Here is an 11,375-nt window from a genome sequence, read left to right on the forward strand (position 1 = left end):
AGTTAAATATCTTAACACTAACTCCAATTACATGCTTGATGACACAACTGTGTATAGTTAACCCAATTTAGGGATTAGCCCTCAGGTCATGAGCTGTCATTAAAGTGAATTGAATAACAGAATCAGGTGTTCATTCAGGTCGTGTTGGTGAGAGATCTGAGCGAGGATGATGTAACCTGCGATGTAAATCAGGTGTTTGTTGCTAGTAACCAACTTACATGTTCTCATTTACGTGTCAGGTCTATAAAAACACAGATACAAAAAAACAAATAAGGATGTGTTATGACAGCTCTGACACAAGCTCAGGCTCCTTATTAGATTCAGATTACACAGCTCACGACGTCTCAGATTACCACTGCAAAACCTCATGCTGTGTAGTCGAATACGAAAACGAGAGAGGCTTCGGCTCACAATGATCTGCGGTATGTGTGATCTCGGTGTGCTATTGAGGATTTACTGACAGATTATCTTGGAGGGACTGAAATAAAAAAGTCTGTGGTGATTCAGCAGAGCACGAATCCTGCAAGCAGTTGCGTTTCCTTGGAAACTCCAACTCCCCACCATTGTCAGATAGCACTTTAAAGCCATCAGCACAGACACCTTCTTAGATGGCACTTTAAAGCTATCAACACATTGGTCTCTTTGAGTGCGAGATATTCAAGGCTGTACTAACAGCCTATTTATTCAGAACCATGTGACTCACCTGCCTTGAAGGTTACCTATTCAGGTTTGTTTGAGAAGCGTATCATGTATCCAGGAACCTAACACGCAACAGCAGTCAATGCCTTATTTTAATAGCAGAAAAATAGTTCCTTAATGTATAACAATATGTTTATTATATTTATATTTGAATTAGCATGATGATAGATGTGGCAAAAGTGGCAAACCAGTGTCATAAGTGTGCATAATGATGTAAAAATACAATAACAGCAGTACAATGACACCTCCTGACTTATTAATGTAGGAAATGTGCCTGTAATGATCCACAGAGTCGTTGCGAAAGATTCCTTATTCAAAGCTATGTTCTTCTTCTCTGCCCGACAAGACTGTCTTCTCTTCACATAATTAGGCTTTCACTTTTTCCTCTGATTGGAGCTCCTGGAGTGAGAGAGGAGAGAGACACTGTGTGTTCTCGTGTGGCTTTTAGCAACAGAGCCAGAGTCCAGGTGGAGGGTTTGAAGGTGAAGTCTGAGCGAAGAGGGGGAAGCAGTGGCGCTGGACACACGATCCTCTGAACCAGCTGACCCCAAAACACTTTCCCCCTGTCTTGCTTCCCTCCATCTGTTACTGTATCCCAGTCGTACTGCACTGCTGCTCAGCCTGTGGTACAAAGGAGAGAAAAAGCAATACAGCAAACACTGCAGTGTACCATGATTAATCATTCATAAAGGTGAATGCCTCATGCGTCTAAAGAACCCTGAAAAAAAAGGGGTCTGCTATGTCACCATTACTGGAGATCACGTGGATTTGCCTGCTAAGGACAGCCCAGTATGCCTGGCTGTTGTCCTCTGTCATGTTGCTGGTTCCACTGGTGTGACAGCCACTTTTAACATGTCCCACCTGAACCTACACAGCCTCTCCTGTTCTTTAGGCCTGTTCTCAAAGAGTCTCCCCTCCTTATCCATCACTGGTCCATTTTTAAATAATGTTTCACTTAAAATTATGTAAATGCTTTCACAGTTCAAACATTGGGTTCTAAATGAACGAAAAAAACTCTCGGCTAGAACCCTCTTGGATGGGTTCTAGATAAACCCTTGAAATACCAACAGTTCTAGGTAGAACCCCTAGATGGGTTCTAAACAAACCTGTGCAATATTAAATGGTTCTCGGTAGAACCCCGTGTAGAGGTCCGAGATGAAACCCTTGGAACCATAAAATCTTGGCGGAAGGTGGAAAGGTTCGTCAACAATTTGATTTCCAAGAGTGTTCCTATGTTCAAAGGTTCCTTTTTAAACAAATCTAACTTACGATGCGGTCTCCTGCATTTGTGTCGGGTGATCCTGTTGTTTCTCTGCTGGTGTGCTGCACAGAGAGAGGTCCCATGTCTGCACAGGTGAGGCCTCCTATTGATACAGATGCATAGTTAATAGCAGTGGCGTGCACAGACTTTTTGAAGGGCAGGGGCGAAAAGAAGGGCACTTTAGCGCGCGTTTTGGCTCCCAAGAGGGCACTTTAGCGCATGTTTTGGCTCCCAAGAGGGCCCTTTAGCGCGTGTTTTGGCTCCCAAGAGGGCAGTTTATCATGTTTTAACCAGCCAAGGGGGCAGTTTAGTGTGTTTTGCCAACCAAGAGGGCACTTTGGCACGCTTTTTTGGCTCCCAAGAGGGCACTTTAGCGCACATTCTGGCTCCCAGGAGGGCACTTTAGCGCGTGTTTGTCAACAATTGGGCCACGAGGGGGGCGACTGCCCCCCCTGCCCCCCCCTTGTGCACATCACTGGTTAACAGTTAACAAGCCCGATAACATCCACAAAAACAACATGTCACACATAAATTCACATATATTGCAAAATTACAAATCGTCATCCGTCCTACCCTGCTTGCATTATTTTGGCCTCTTTCCCTCAGCTTCACAAGGCTGCCGTGCAGGGTGGTGTTCTCCTGCTCCAAAACTTGTATACGAATGCGATTCGCCTGCAGCTGTTGCTCCATGTCCAGAATCACGTTTCCTGTACCTTGAAATTGTGGAATGAACAACATGTAAGTACTTGCAACACGACTACAGTCCTCAAAAAAGAAGTCTTTGGGAAATACATCACTGGATACATGATCAATTCTTTATTTTTCAAAGTAATACATAGGGCGAAAGAAAAAGTAGGTAGCGGTTACACTAGAGGAGTGTCACTGAGGAAGTTTTACGTAAACCGGTTTAGGTACTGTAAGTCAGTTGATTACCTATAAATGACAATAATTAGCAGACAAATATTTTACAACTACTTACTCTGTGGCTGAACCTGAGCCAGAGGGCTGAGCTCTGGGAAAGCAACCAACAGTCTCTCCCTCTCCCTCAAGGCTTGCACGTATTCCTTCAGCTCAGACACACTGTTCTCTAGCTCGCCTACGTGTGTTTGTAGAGTCTGCTTCTCCTCTTGGAACTGCAAACACAGGTCCTGTTGGAAAGACGCATCAAAGCATCAGCTACTAAACATTTCTCTATTATGAAAATGCTGTGTAACTGAAGAAGAAATCAAACATACCTGCTGTTGAGCCAGCTGAGCCTGCACCTGTTCCTTTTCCTCTGACGTCAGTTTCAGCTGATTGTGCAGGTCGGCCTGTCTCTCCTCCCTCTCCCCCAACTGGCTCTGCAGCTCTTCACACTCCTCGTCGAGAGCATCAACTCTCTGTAACAAAGACTTCTGCTTCGCATGCATCGACTGGACGCGTGACAACAACAACAACAAAAAAAAGGCGTCGGGTGAGATGGTGACGTCCTCCAGCCGAAAACAACAAATAATTCTGTGTTTGTCGTGACACTGACCTCTTGCTGGCGACAGGCGCTGTGGTACTTGGCGCTCTCTTTGTCGAGACGGAGTTGAGTTTCGGAGATTTGACCCTCTAACTGCTGGATCCTCTGCTGTAGACAGCGACAGGCCTCTTCCTCCACGTGTAAGGTCTTCACTTTCCCCTGCAGTTCATTCTTTTCACATTCTACCGCAGACATAAAATGATGCATCACATGGGACATCAGGTTAGTTTATAGTTATAACAAATACATCCTTTTCATGCATATTTGAGATATTTGAGAATCCATTTTTAACCATTTAAGTTTGAGAACCTCTTCCCAGTCACCAGGTGGTCGGCCCCCAAAGCCTTGTCAGCAATTCTATTCAAACATCATCTTCATATCACTGTAACTTTTAGATATGACCACATAAATTTAAAAATGGTGGCGCCAAGAGAGGTACCAAGTAAGGCAAGAAAAACTGTTAAAACCTGTTCTTTTTTCTTTTTTTTCCTTTCTGGTTTTCTGATGATAAAAGGATTAAGCAGTTATTCTTGGATCCTGTTTTATACTGTTGATGCCCGGTGTCCACTGCAGGGGACATTAACATAACTCCTTCACGTTGACTTGTTTAAGAGTAAAAACAAACAACGGGGATATTTCACAAAATTCTGCAAAATATGATAATTATAAGAAGGACTGCAAGAATGTAAAGTATATCTGTCCTTACCAAGTGCTTGTAACGACTCTTGCTGTGCTGCTACTCTCTCTTGCAGTCTGGAATTACTCTCCTCCAAGCTCCGAGTTTCTGTTGTATTAAACATGTATTAGCAAATGTCATTTTGAAAGAGTTTTTATTGTATTTATTGGAGAGTCTTCCACACCTCTCTTGAGTTGCTGTTTCTCCTCTTGTAGCCTCTGCTCTGCTTCTTTCATGGATCTCTCCACTTTCCGCAGTGAAAACTCCAGCTGGACTGTGTTTGCTTGGTGTTTCTCCACCTCTTGCTTGAACTCTTTCTGTGCTCTTTCCAGCTGAGACTTGAATCTGTCCCGCTCTTTTTCTGCTGCCTGTAGTCTATCTCTAAGAGGCTGCACCGTACCTCGCACATCTTGAAGATGTTTTGCCAGACGGCGCATGTCTCTGAGCTGCTCACTGGCCCACTGGGCGACATCACCTGCTGTCATGTGTCCCAGCTCAAGAGCGTCCTCCACAGCTACTGAGAGTGGCTGCAGAGACGAAGGCAGGCCCTCGCTTTGAAACAGTTCCACCAGTGCATCTCCTGTTTTTCTCAAACTGGACTGTGTTTGATGGCATGCATCGCAGGGAACAAGGGATGATTCAAATGTCTGGCAGCCTACATTGTGGCTCTCAGCTTTAGGATGGCGTTGGGTGTTGTGAGAAGGACTGGAGGGTTCATGATTCTGTGGCAAAAACCTCAAAGAGCTTGAGGATGAACGAGCAGACGAGCATTTCCCGAAAAAGTCATTCCTTGAGCTAATTTGGGAGACTGACGACACCGATTCTGTCTCATCGCAGTCAAATGTCTTTGCTTTTGTCTGTGTCCTGATGTCTCTGTGGGCCCCCTATAAGAAGAAACACAAGCGATTAGACGAATAAGTTCTCTGATAACATTGTGGCATTCTTTTTAAATGTGTTTTGTCATTCAAACCAACCGGTTTGCCTACCTTAAGGTTGGCGAATTGAACTAAATTGCTCCAATAGTTTCTGACTACAAGACCAACTGACAGGCATCCTCTCTGCTGGGTTTGTTCCCTCCTGTGGCTGCACTTTATTTGCTCAACATACGCATTGAAGCTTTGTAGAAGAAGCAGTAGTCTTGTTCAGGGAGAGGACAGAGGAAGAAACAGTTTTACTCTTTAATACCGCCTGTATTTGTGGATGTGGTGTCATGTTAGGCTGTGTATTACCTGTCAATCACCAACTCCAGCAACACAATATGGGAGTGCTGGTTGAACACATCCTCCCCTTCCACAAAGTCGTACTGCTCCAGCAGAGCTACCATGTCCAGATGACAGGACAGTTTATCGGGGAACTTCCAGGAGGAGAAGCGGACCGGTCCGGTTCTAGAGAAGACGTCCAGGGTCGCGCCTTGAAGGTCGACGAGGTCTTTTCGGAGGCTTTCGATGCAGTCCTGTCGGCCCAGGAACTGACTCATGTCTAACAAGCTAGTTAATGGTGTTTTTGGTCTGGCACAACAATGACAGCGGGTGGGTCCAGCTTGTTTGAGAAGCGTCTCCTAGGCAACCTCGTGAGAAGTACTCCAAGTCCCATAATTCCTCGCGGAGTGTTTCCGGAAGTAATAGGCCTCCATTAGGGTCAACGAAAGCGCGACGCAGTAAGTGTTCAACTGGAGCAAATGTGGGCTTCTTCATTTTATAGATTGTGTTCTTCAACATAATATATGTCATTTTAAGTGTATTTGAAAACTTCCACTGTTCCTGTTGGTTAGTTGTTTGCAGGAAGTCGCGCGTTATCCAGAGAAGATACAGCCATGCCGCCGGGCCCTGTTCAAATTGTCCAGCCGGAGTCCAACAACAAGGTTAGCTAATGTTAGCGTTGTAGCTAAGGTACCGCTTCCGTAATAAAACTAAAGAACAACTTACTCACACTTTATGTTATTGTGAAGTGTCGCTGATATGAATGTTAATTTTACAGTAGCCATTGTCGATTTTGTGTAATCGGACAAATTGTACTATCTTGTTGCTAACTCTCAACGTTAGCAACAAGCTAGTACAATTTAACTTAATTCATTTGATGTTGTGACACAACGTTAACTAAGCTAGCTACTTTTTCCATCGCTCCAATACAACGTACCATAAATGGTGAATTGGTATGTCTTTGATAAAAGTGTGGAAAGTAGACATTTGTGGCTACAATATTGTGACAATAGAAATATTGTGTTATGTGGTGAGAAATATTGGGGTAAATTATATGACACCCAATCCTATCATTTATACTATTACAACCTAACAAATGTACATGTATCAACAGAATGATGCTCCAGTAGAAGAGACCCCCGCCACCAAACCCATCGTTGGTATCATATATCCACCCCCTGAGGTCCGAAACATAGTGGACAAGACAGCCAGCTTTGTTGCCAGGTTGGTCACTCCACATGTGTCAGTTGTACAGCTGCAATCTTTACTGGATTTAATGACTGTGATTTAACTAATTTCTGGTCATTTCACAGGAACGGTCCCGAGTTTGAAGCCAGAATCCGTCAGAATGAGATCAACAATCCAAAGTTCAATTTCCTCAACCCTAATGATCCCTACCATGCCTACTACCGCCACAAGGTCAATGAGTTCAAGGAGGGCAAAGCGCAGGAACCGTCTGCAGCAATACCTAAGGTTATGCAGCAGGCCATGCAGCAGTCCCAACAGCTTCCTCAAAAAGTAAGACTTTGCGTTTCATTCTTCTCATGCATTTTTTTTCCCATTGCATACAAGTGGTGGTATTTGTTCATACTAACTATTAATTTCTGTTTGTCAATAGGTACAGGTGATTCAAGAGACGGTTGTCCCCAAAGAACCTCCTCCCGAGTTTGAGTTCATTGCGGATCCTCCATCAATTTCGGCGTTCGATCTGGATGTCGTCAAACTCACTGCCCAGTTTGTTGCGCGCAATGGCCGCCAGTTTCTTACCCAGCTCATGCAGAAAGAACAGAGGAACTACCAGTTTGACTTCCTGCGGCCACAGCACAGCCTTTTCAACTACTTCACCAAACTGGTCGAGCAGTACACTAAGGTGACCCGACAGATGGCCGCGTCTCTGATATTAATATTGCTCTTTGTTTAGGTAGTGACGCTAAACAGAATATTGATCTTTTCTCTCCACCTGTAGATTCTGATCCCTCCCAAAGGCCTACTGACCAAGCTGAAGAGAGAGGCTGAGAACCCGAGAGAGGTTTTGGACCAGGTAATCCCCTTAAATTGTGACCGTTCCTATGTATAAGATTTTGATAACAATGTTGCCCATGTTAATCAGCTGTTATACTACACAACCTTCAGGTGAGGTACCGTGTGGAGTGGGCAAAGTTCCAGGAGCGTGAGAGAAAGAAGGAGGAGGAGGAAAGAGAGAAAGAGCGGGTTGCTTATGCTCAAATCGACTGGCATGACTTTGTAGTGGTAGAGACGGTGGATTTCCAGCCCAATGAACAAGGTAATATGATCAAAATGATGTCCTCTGTGAATCTGTCATCCAAATGTAGCTTAAAATAACTTATCTTTATCTGCGTCTCTTTGCCCAGGCCACTTCCCACCACCTACCACACCGGAGGAGCTTGGCGCTCGCATCCTGATCCAAGAGCGCTACGAGAAGTATGGCGAGAGCGAGGAGGTGGAGATGGAAGTTGAGAGTGAGGACGAAGATGATGAGCGCCCGGATCGCGGTGATGGCCATCCTTCACAGCCTGATCAAGATACACAAGTGCAGGACATGGATGAGGTAAGAACCAATGAAGGAATTCATTGCCGAGCCTTGCATTCTCTATACTGTGATTCAGACAGATATTATTTCCCTCCTTTTGATGTTGCATTTTCTTGTCCATCCAAAATTGTTACAACTTCTGTTTCATAAAACTGCTTGAAATTAAATAAAATAACAATGAGTGCTGCTAACCACATATTCCCCTGCTTTCCTCAGGGATCTGACGATGACGATGATGGCATGAAGGCTCCTCTGCCTCCAGACAACCCTATGCCACCTCCACTGCCCCCAACTCCAGACCAGGTTATTATTCGCAAAGACTACGATCCCAAAGGTAACACACGCTTCCTTAGATGAGTGACATGGCAAGCTATCACTATGTACAATGTGTTAATCTCATGCTCTCTTTTCATTACAGCTTCCAAGCCTCAGCCCTCAATTTCAGTTCCAGATGAGTACCTCATCTCGCCTATTACTGGTGAGAAGATCCCAGCCAGTAAGATGCAAGAGCACATGCGTATCGGTCTGCTGGATCCACGCTGGCTGGAGCAAAGAGACCGCAGCATAAGAGAGAGGCAGACCGAAGATGAAGTCTACGCTCCTGGTTTGGATATTGAGAGCAGCTTGAAACAGCTGGCTGAGAGGCGTACCGATATCTTCGGTGTGGAAGAGACGGCCATCGGTAAGAAGATTGGTGAAGAAGAAATTCAGAAGCCAGAAGAGAAGGTGAGTACTGTTTTGAGGTTATTTTACACAAACTTGGGTTAAAAGAAATCCCAAATTGAATAAAAAAGTCGGCACTGTGTTGATCTTTGAAAGTGTTATGTTACCAGGTTACTTGGGATGGCCACTCTGGAAGCATGGCTCGTACCCAGCAGGCAGCACAGGCCAACATCACCCTGCAGGAGCAGATCGAAGCTATTCACAAGGCCAAAGGACTTGTGGGAGAGGACGACACTAAGGAGAAAATCGGCCCAAGCAAGCCAAGTGAAATTCATCACCAGCCTCCCATGCCCTCATCTGCCTCCATTTTGCCCAAACCCAGTCCTCCAGTCACAGCAGTGCCTCGCCCACCAACCTCTGTGAGTAACTTTAGAATAACAGTTAATTGTTACTTTAGTTGACTAATGAGTTTGTTTTTTTAAAATAATAATTAACTAATGAATGTCTTCTTTGTACACAGTTGGCACCTCCAGTGCGCACCACTCTGCTGTCTGCTGTACCCGTGCTTCCAAGACCGCCTGTGGCTTCTGTGGTGCGCCTTGGACCAGGACAAGTTATAACATCAATGCCTCCCATGATTCCTGCTCCCCGCATCAATGTGGTCCCTATGCCGCCGTCAGCTCCTCACATCATGGCCCCCAGACCACCTCCAATGGTTGTTCCAACTGGTAAGATGTTTCCAAATGCCTATCACTGACATTCAAAATTTAAAGATGCCTTATTAAGGAAATCAGAATTTCTAAAATATTCTAATTAGGTAACTGAACCTTCATTACTGCTTCTTCCAGCATTTGTACCCGCTCCTCCAGTACCACAACCCCCGAGCTCTGCACCTGCACCACCAGTCCACCCACCACCACCTCATGATGATGAGCCGGTCAACAAGAAGATGAAGACGGAGGACAACCTTATTCCAGAGGATGAGTTCCTTCGTAGAAATAAGGTATGTTAGTTCAGTGACACGTTATTGGTTTATTTCCAACAGCCCTGTGCAGCTGGCGACAAGTAAAGCCATCTGCTCATCAGGAAACTACTTAAATCACAGAGGGTGACATGTAAGGGATAATCAAAAAACCTTTTTACCATAAAAACATTATAATTTATGCTTTTGTACTGTAATCTGCAAAGCCGACCCCTGGAAACACCAAGCAGGGTCTGACATGTAATCTTAGCTCTGTGCCACTCACTCACCACTTAAAGTTGATGGTGGATGGATGGCATGATATTACTGGCTGAAAGTAGTTGGTTTACGCTTACATAAGCACATGTAACATTCAGTTTTATAGGAAGAAAACATGACTGGATTTAGATACATGAACACAATTTAGCTGAACAATGTGAACATGGATGTGATCATAAAGGGTTAAAAGGCATACTGCTCAGCTTTAATATTTTGTGAAACTACCAATAGTCATTCCTACAATATTTTCGCAATATTGATATTAAAGAATTAGGTCATAAATAATGTGATATTTGATTTTGTCACCCAGTCCTAGCATATTATAAAACGCTTTTGAGAAGATTTCAGAATACCAAGATATGTTGTGTATCGTAAATATAGCCTAAAAATGTTGCAATATTATTAAGTTCACATCACCCTATGATGATTCTATGATCTGCATGAGGTCGAAATTCAAAATACAGGAATTCAAACTATGTAGTACAGCAGAATCTTTCTGTCAAGGTTTACAAGGTTAACAAAACTTAAGCCAACCTCTTAAGTTAAATATCTATATTTATGTATGTGTGCATATTTGGCTAAATATCGTCAAATTCCTAAAAGAAAGAATTTCCCTCTGCAGGGTCCCGTGGCAGTTAAAGTGCAGGTCCCCAACATGCAGGACAAGACTGAATGGAAGCTGAATGGCCAAGTGCTGAATTTCACCGTCCCACTCACAGATCAGGTATGCGAATGTTGCTTTATTGTTTCCATCTATTAAAGTGGTGTACGCCATCACATACTCATCAATGTGCAAATGCGATGTCTCCATAGGTGTCTGTCATTAAAGTCAAGATCCATGAAGCTACGGGCATGCCAGCCGGGAAACAGAAGCTACAGTATGAGGTAACCTTTTCTTTCAGTCCTCTTTTAACCTTTTTACTTTCCTTTTGACCTTTTTATCCTGACAAATCGAATAATACCACGTAATTTGTGTGTCTTTCAGGGCATTTTCATTAAGGATTCCAACTCCCTGGCTTATTACAACATGAGCAACGGTTCTGTCATTCACTTGGCACTGAAGGAGAGAGGTGGAAGGAAGAAGTGAGCCACGCAGCAAGAAGACAAAGATTTTACATGTGGATGTTTTGTCCATCCCTTCTGTCATGTTGTTTTAGTTTAATGACAGTTTTTCATAATTATATTGTGCTTTTCTGAAATATTTGTGTGAAGAGCATGATTTTCTTAAAGATGCTATTTGTAAGAAAAGTTTTTAATCTCAGTCCCAGCTCGTCAAAAACTGCTGCTCTGGGATCGTAGGATGGTTCAGTCGCCATCCAGAAGCATCAGTTTTTGACAAATCGGGATTGAGACTCAAAAATACATTTATCTTACAAAAGACACCTTTAAATGTGAGTAAATAAACTGTACTGTACAGTCTGGCAGACAGGCAGGCTTCACACTAATGTTTCAGCTTGTGATGTGTTTATAATGATACAAATAATTGGTAACATGTAAGAAAAGGCAAAGTTCCATAACGTTCATTCATTTAAAATAAAGGAATTAAAAATCCACCTTATCCCATGTGTTGCTTCATGATGAT

At 43.7% G+C, this 11,375-nt stretch overlaps 2 protein-coding genes across 3 annotated transcripts; one reads left to right on the forward strand and one right to left on the reverse strand.

Moving 5' to 3' along the window:
* Nucleotides 1-813: 813 nt before the first annotated feature.
* Nucleotides 814-5,647, reverse strand: ccdc157 (coiled-coil domain containing 157). Its single transcript, XM_030417771.1, has 10 exons — nucleotides 5,370-5,647; nucleotides 5,127-5,277; nucleotides 4,325-5,024; nucleotides 4,171-4,248; nucleotides 3,477-3,646; nucleotides 3,196-3,372; nucleotides 2,940-3,108; nucleotides 2,534-2,673; nucleotides 1,969-2,063; nucleotides 814-1,320 (listed from the first exon to the last, which is right to left on the reverse strand). The coding sequence occupies exons 1-10, from the start codon at nucleotides 5,615-5,617 to the stop codon at nucleotides 1,074-1,076; spliced, it is 2,175 nt and encodes a 724-aa protein (XP_030273631.1). The 5' UTR covers nucleotides 5,618-5,647; the 3' UTR covers nucleotides 814-1,073.
* On the forward strand, nucleotides 5,550-11,351 carry sf3a1 (splicing factor 3a, subunit 1). Of its 2 annotated transcripts, none has more exons than XM_030417769.1 (16): nucleotides 5,550-5,797; nucleotides 5,912-6,001; nucleotides 6,454-6,563; nucleotides 6,653-6,857; nucleotides 6,958-7,209; nucleotides 7,306-7,380; nucleotides 7,473-7,623; nucleotides 7,712-7,908; nucleotides 8,107-8,224; nucleotides 8,309-8,616; nucleotides 8,724-8,972; nucleotides 9,074-9,281; nucleotides 9,402-9,556; nucleotides 10,416-10,517; nucleotides 10,607-10,678; nucleotides 10,779-11,351. In XM_030417769.1, the coding sequence occupies exons 2-16, from the start codon at nucleotides 5,954-5,956 to the stop codon at nucleotides 10,878-10,880; spliced, it is 2,352 nt and encodes a 783-aa protein (XP_030273629.1). In that variant the 5' UTR covers nucleotides 5,550-5,797; nucleotides 5,912-5,953; the 3' UTR covers nucleotides 10,881-11,351. The 2 variants fall into 2 exon arrangements, with proteins under 2 accessions (XP_030273629.1, XP_030273630.1); XM_030417770.1 differs by having other exon boundaries at nucleotides 5,776-5,820.
* The last annotated feature ends 24 nt before the right edge of the window (nucleotides 11,352-11,375 follow it).

This window comes from Sparus aurata, chromosome 5 (assembly GCF_900880675.1).
Source record: "Sparus aurata chromosome 5, fSpaAur1.1, whole genome shotgun sequence".
Classification (NCBI taxonomy): Eukaryota; Metazoa; Chordata; class Actinopteri; order Spariformes; family Sparidae; genus Sparus; species Sparus aurata.

Bases quoted from the DNA above. Each gene is read 5' to 3' on its own strand.
- ccdc157 (XM_030417771.1), bottom strand. From the start codon at position 5,617: ATGAGTCAGTTCCTGGGCCGACAGGACTGCATCGAAAGCCTCCGAAAA. The intron at 3,373-3,476 runs GTCAGTGTCACG...TCACGCGTCCAG, and splicing joins GCGCCTGTCGCCAGCAAGAG to TCGATGCATGCGAAGCAGAA. The intron at 3,109-3,195 runs GTATGTTTGATT...TCTTTCCAACAG, and splicing joins CTCAGCTGGCTCAACAGCAG to GACCTGTGTTTGCAGTTCCA.
- sf3a1 (XM_030417769.1), top strand. From the start codon at position 5,954: ATGCCGCCGGGCCCTGTTCAAATTGTCCAGCCGGAGTCCAACAACAAG. The intron at 7,624-7,711 runs GTAATATGATCA...CTCTTTGCCCAG, and splicing joins TTTCCAGCCCAATGAACAAG to GCCACTTCCCACCACCTACC. The intron at 7,909-8,106 runs GTAAGAACCAAT...TGCTTTCCTCAG, and splicing joins AAGTGCAGGACATGGATGAG to GGATCTGACGATGACGATGA.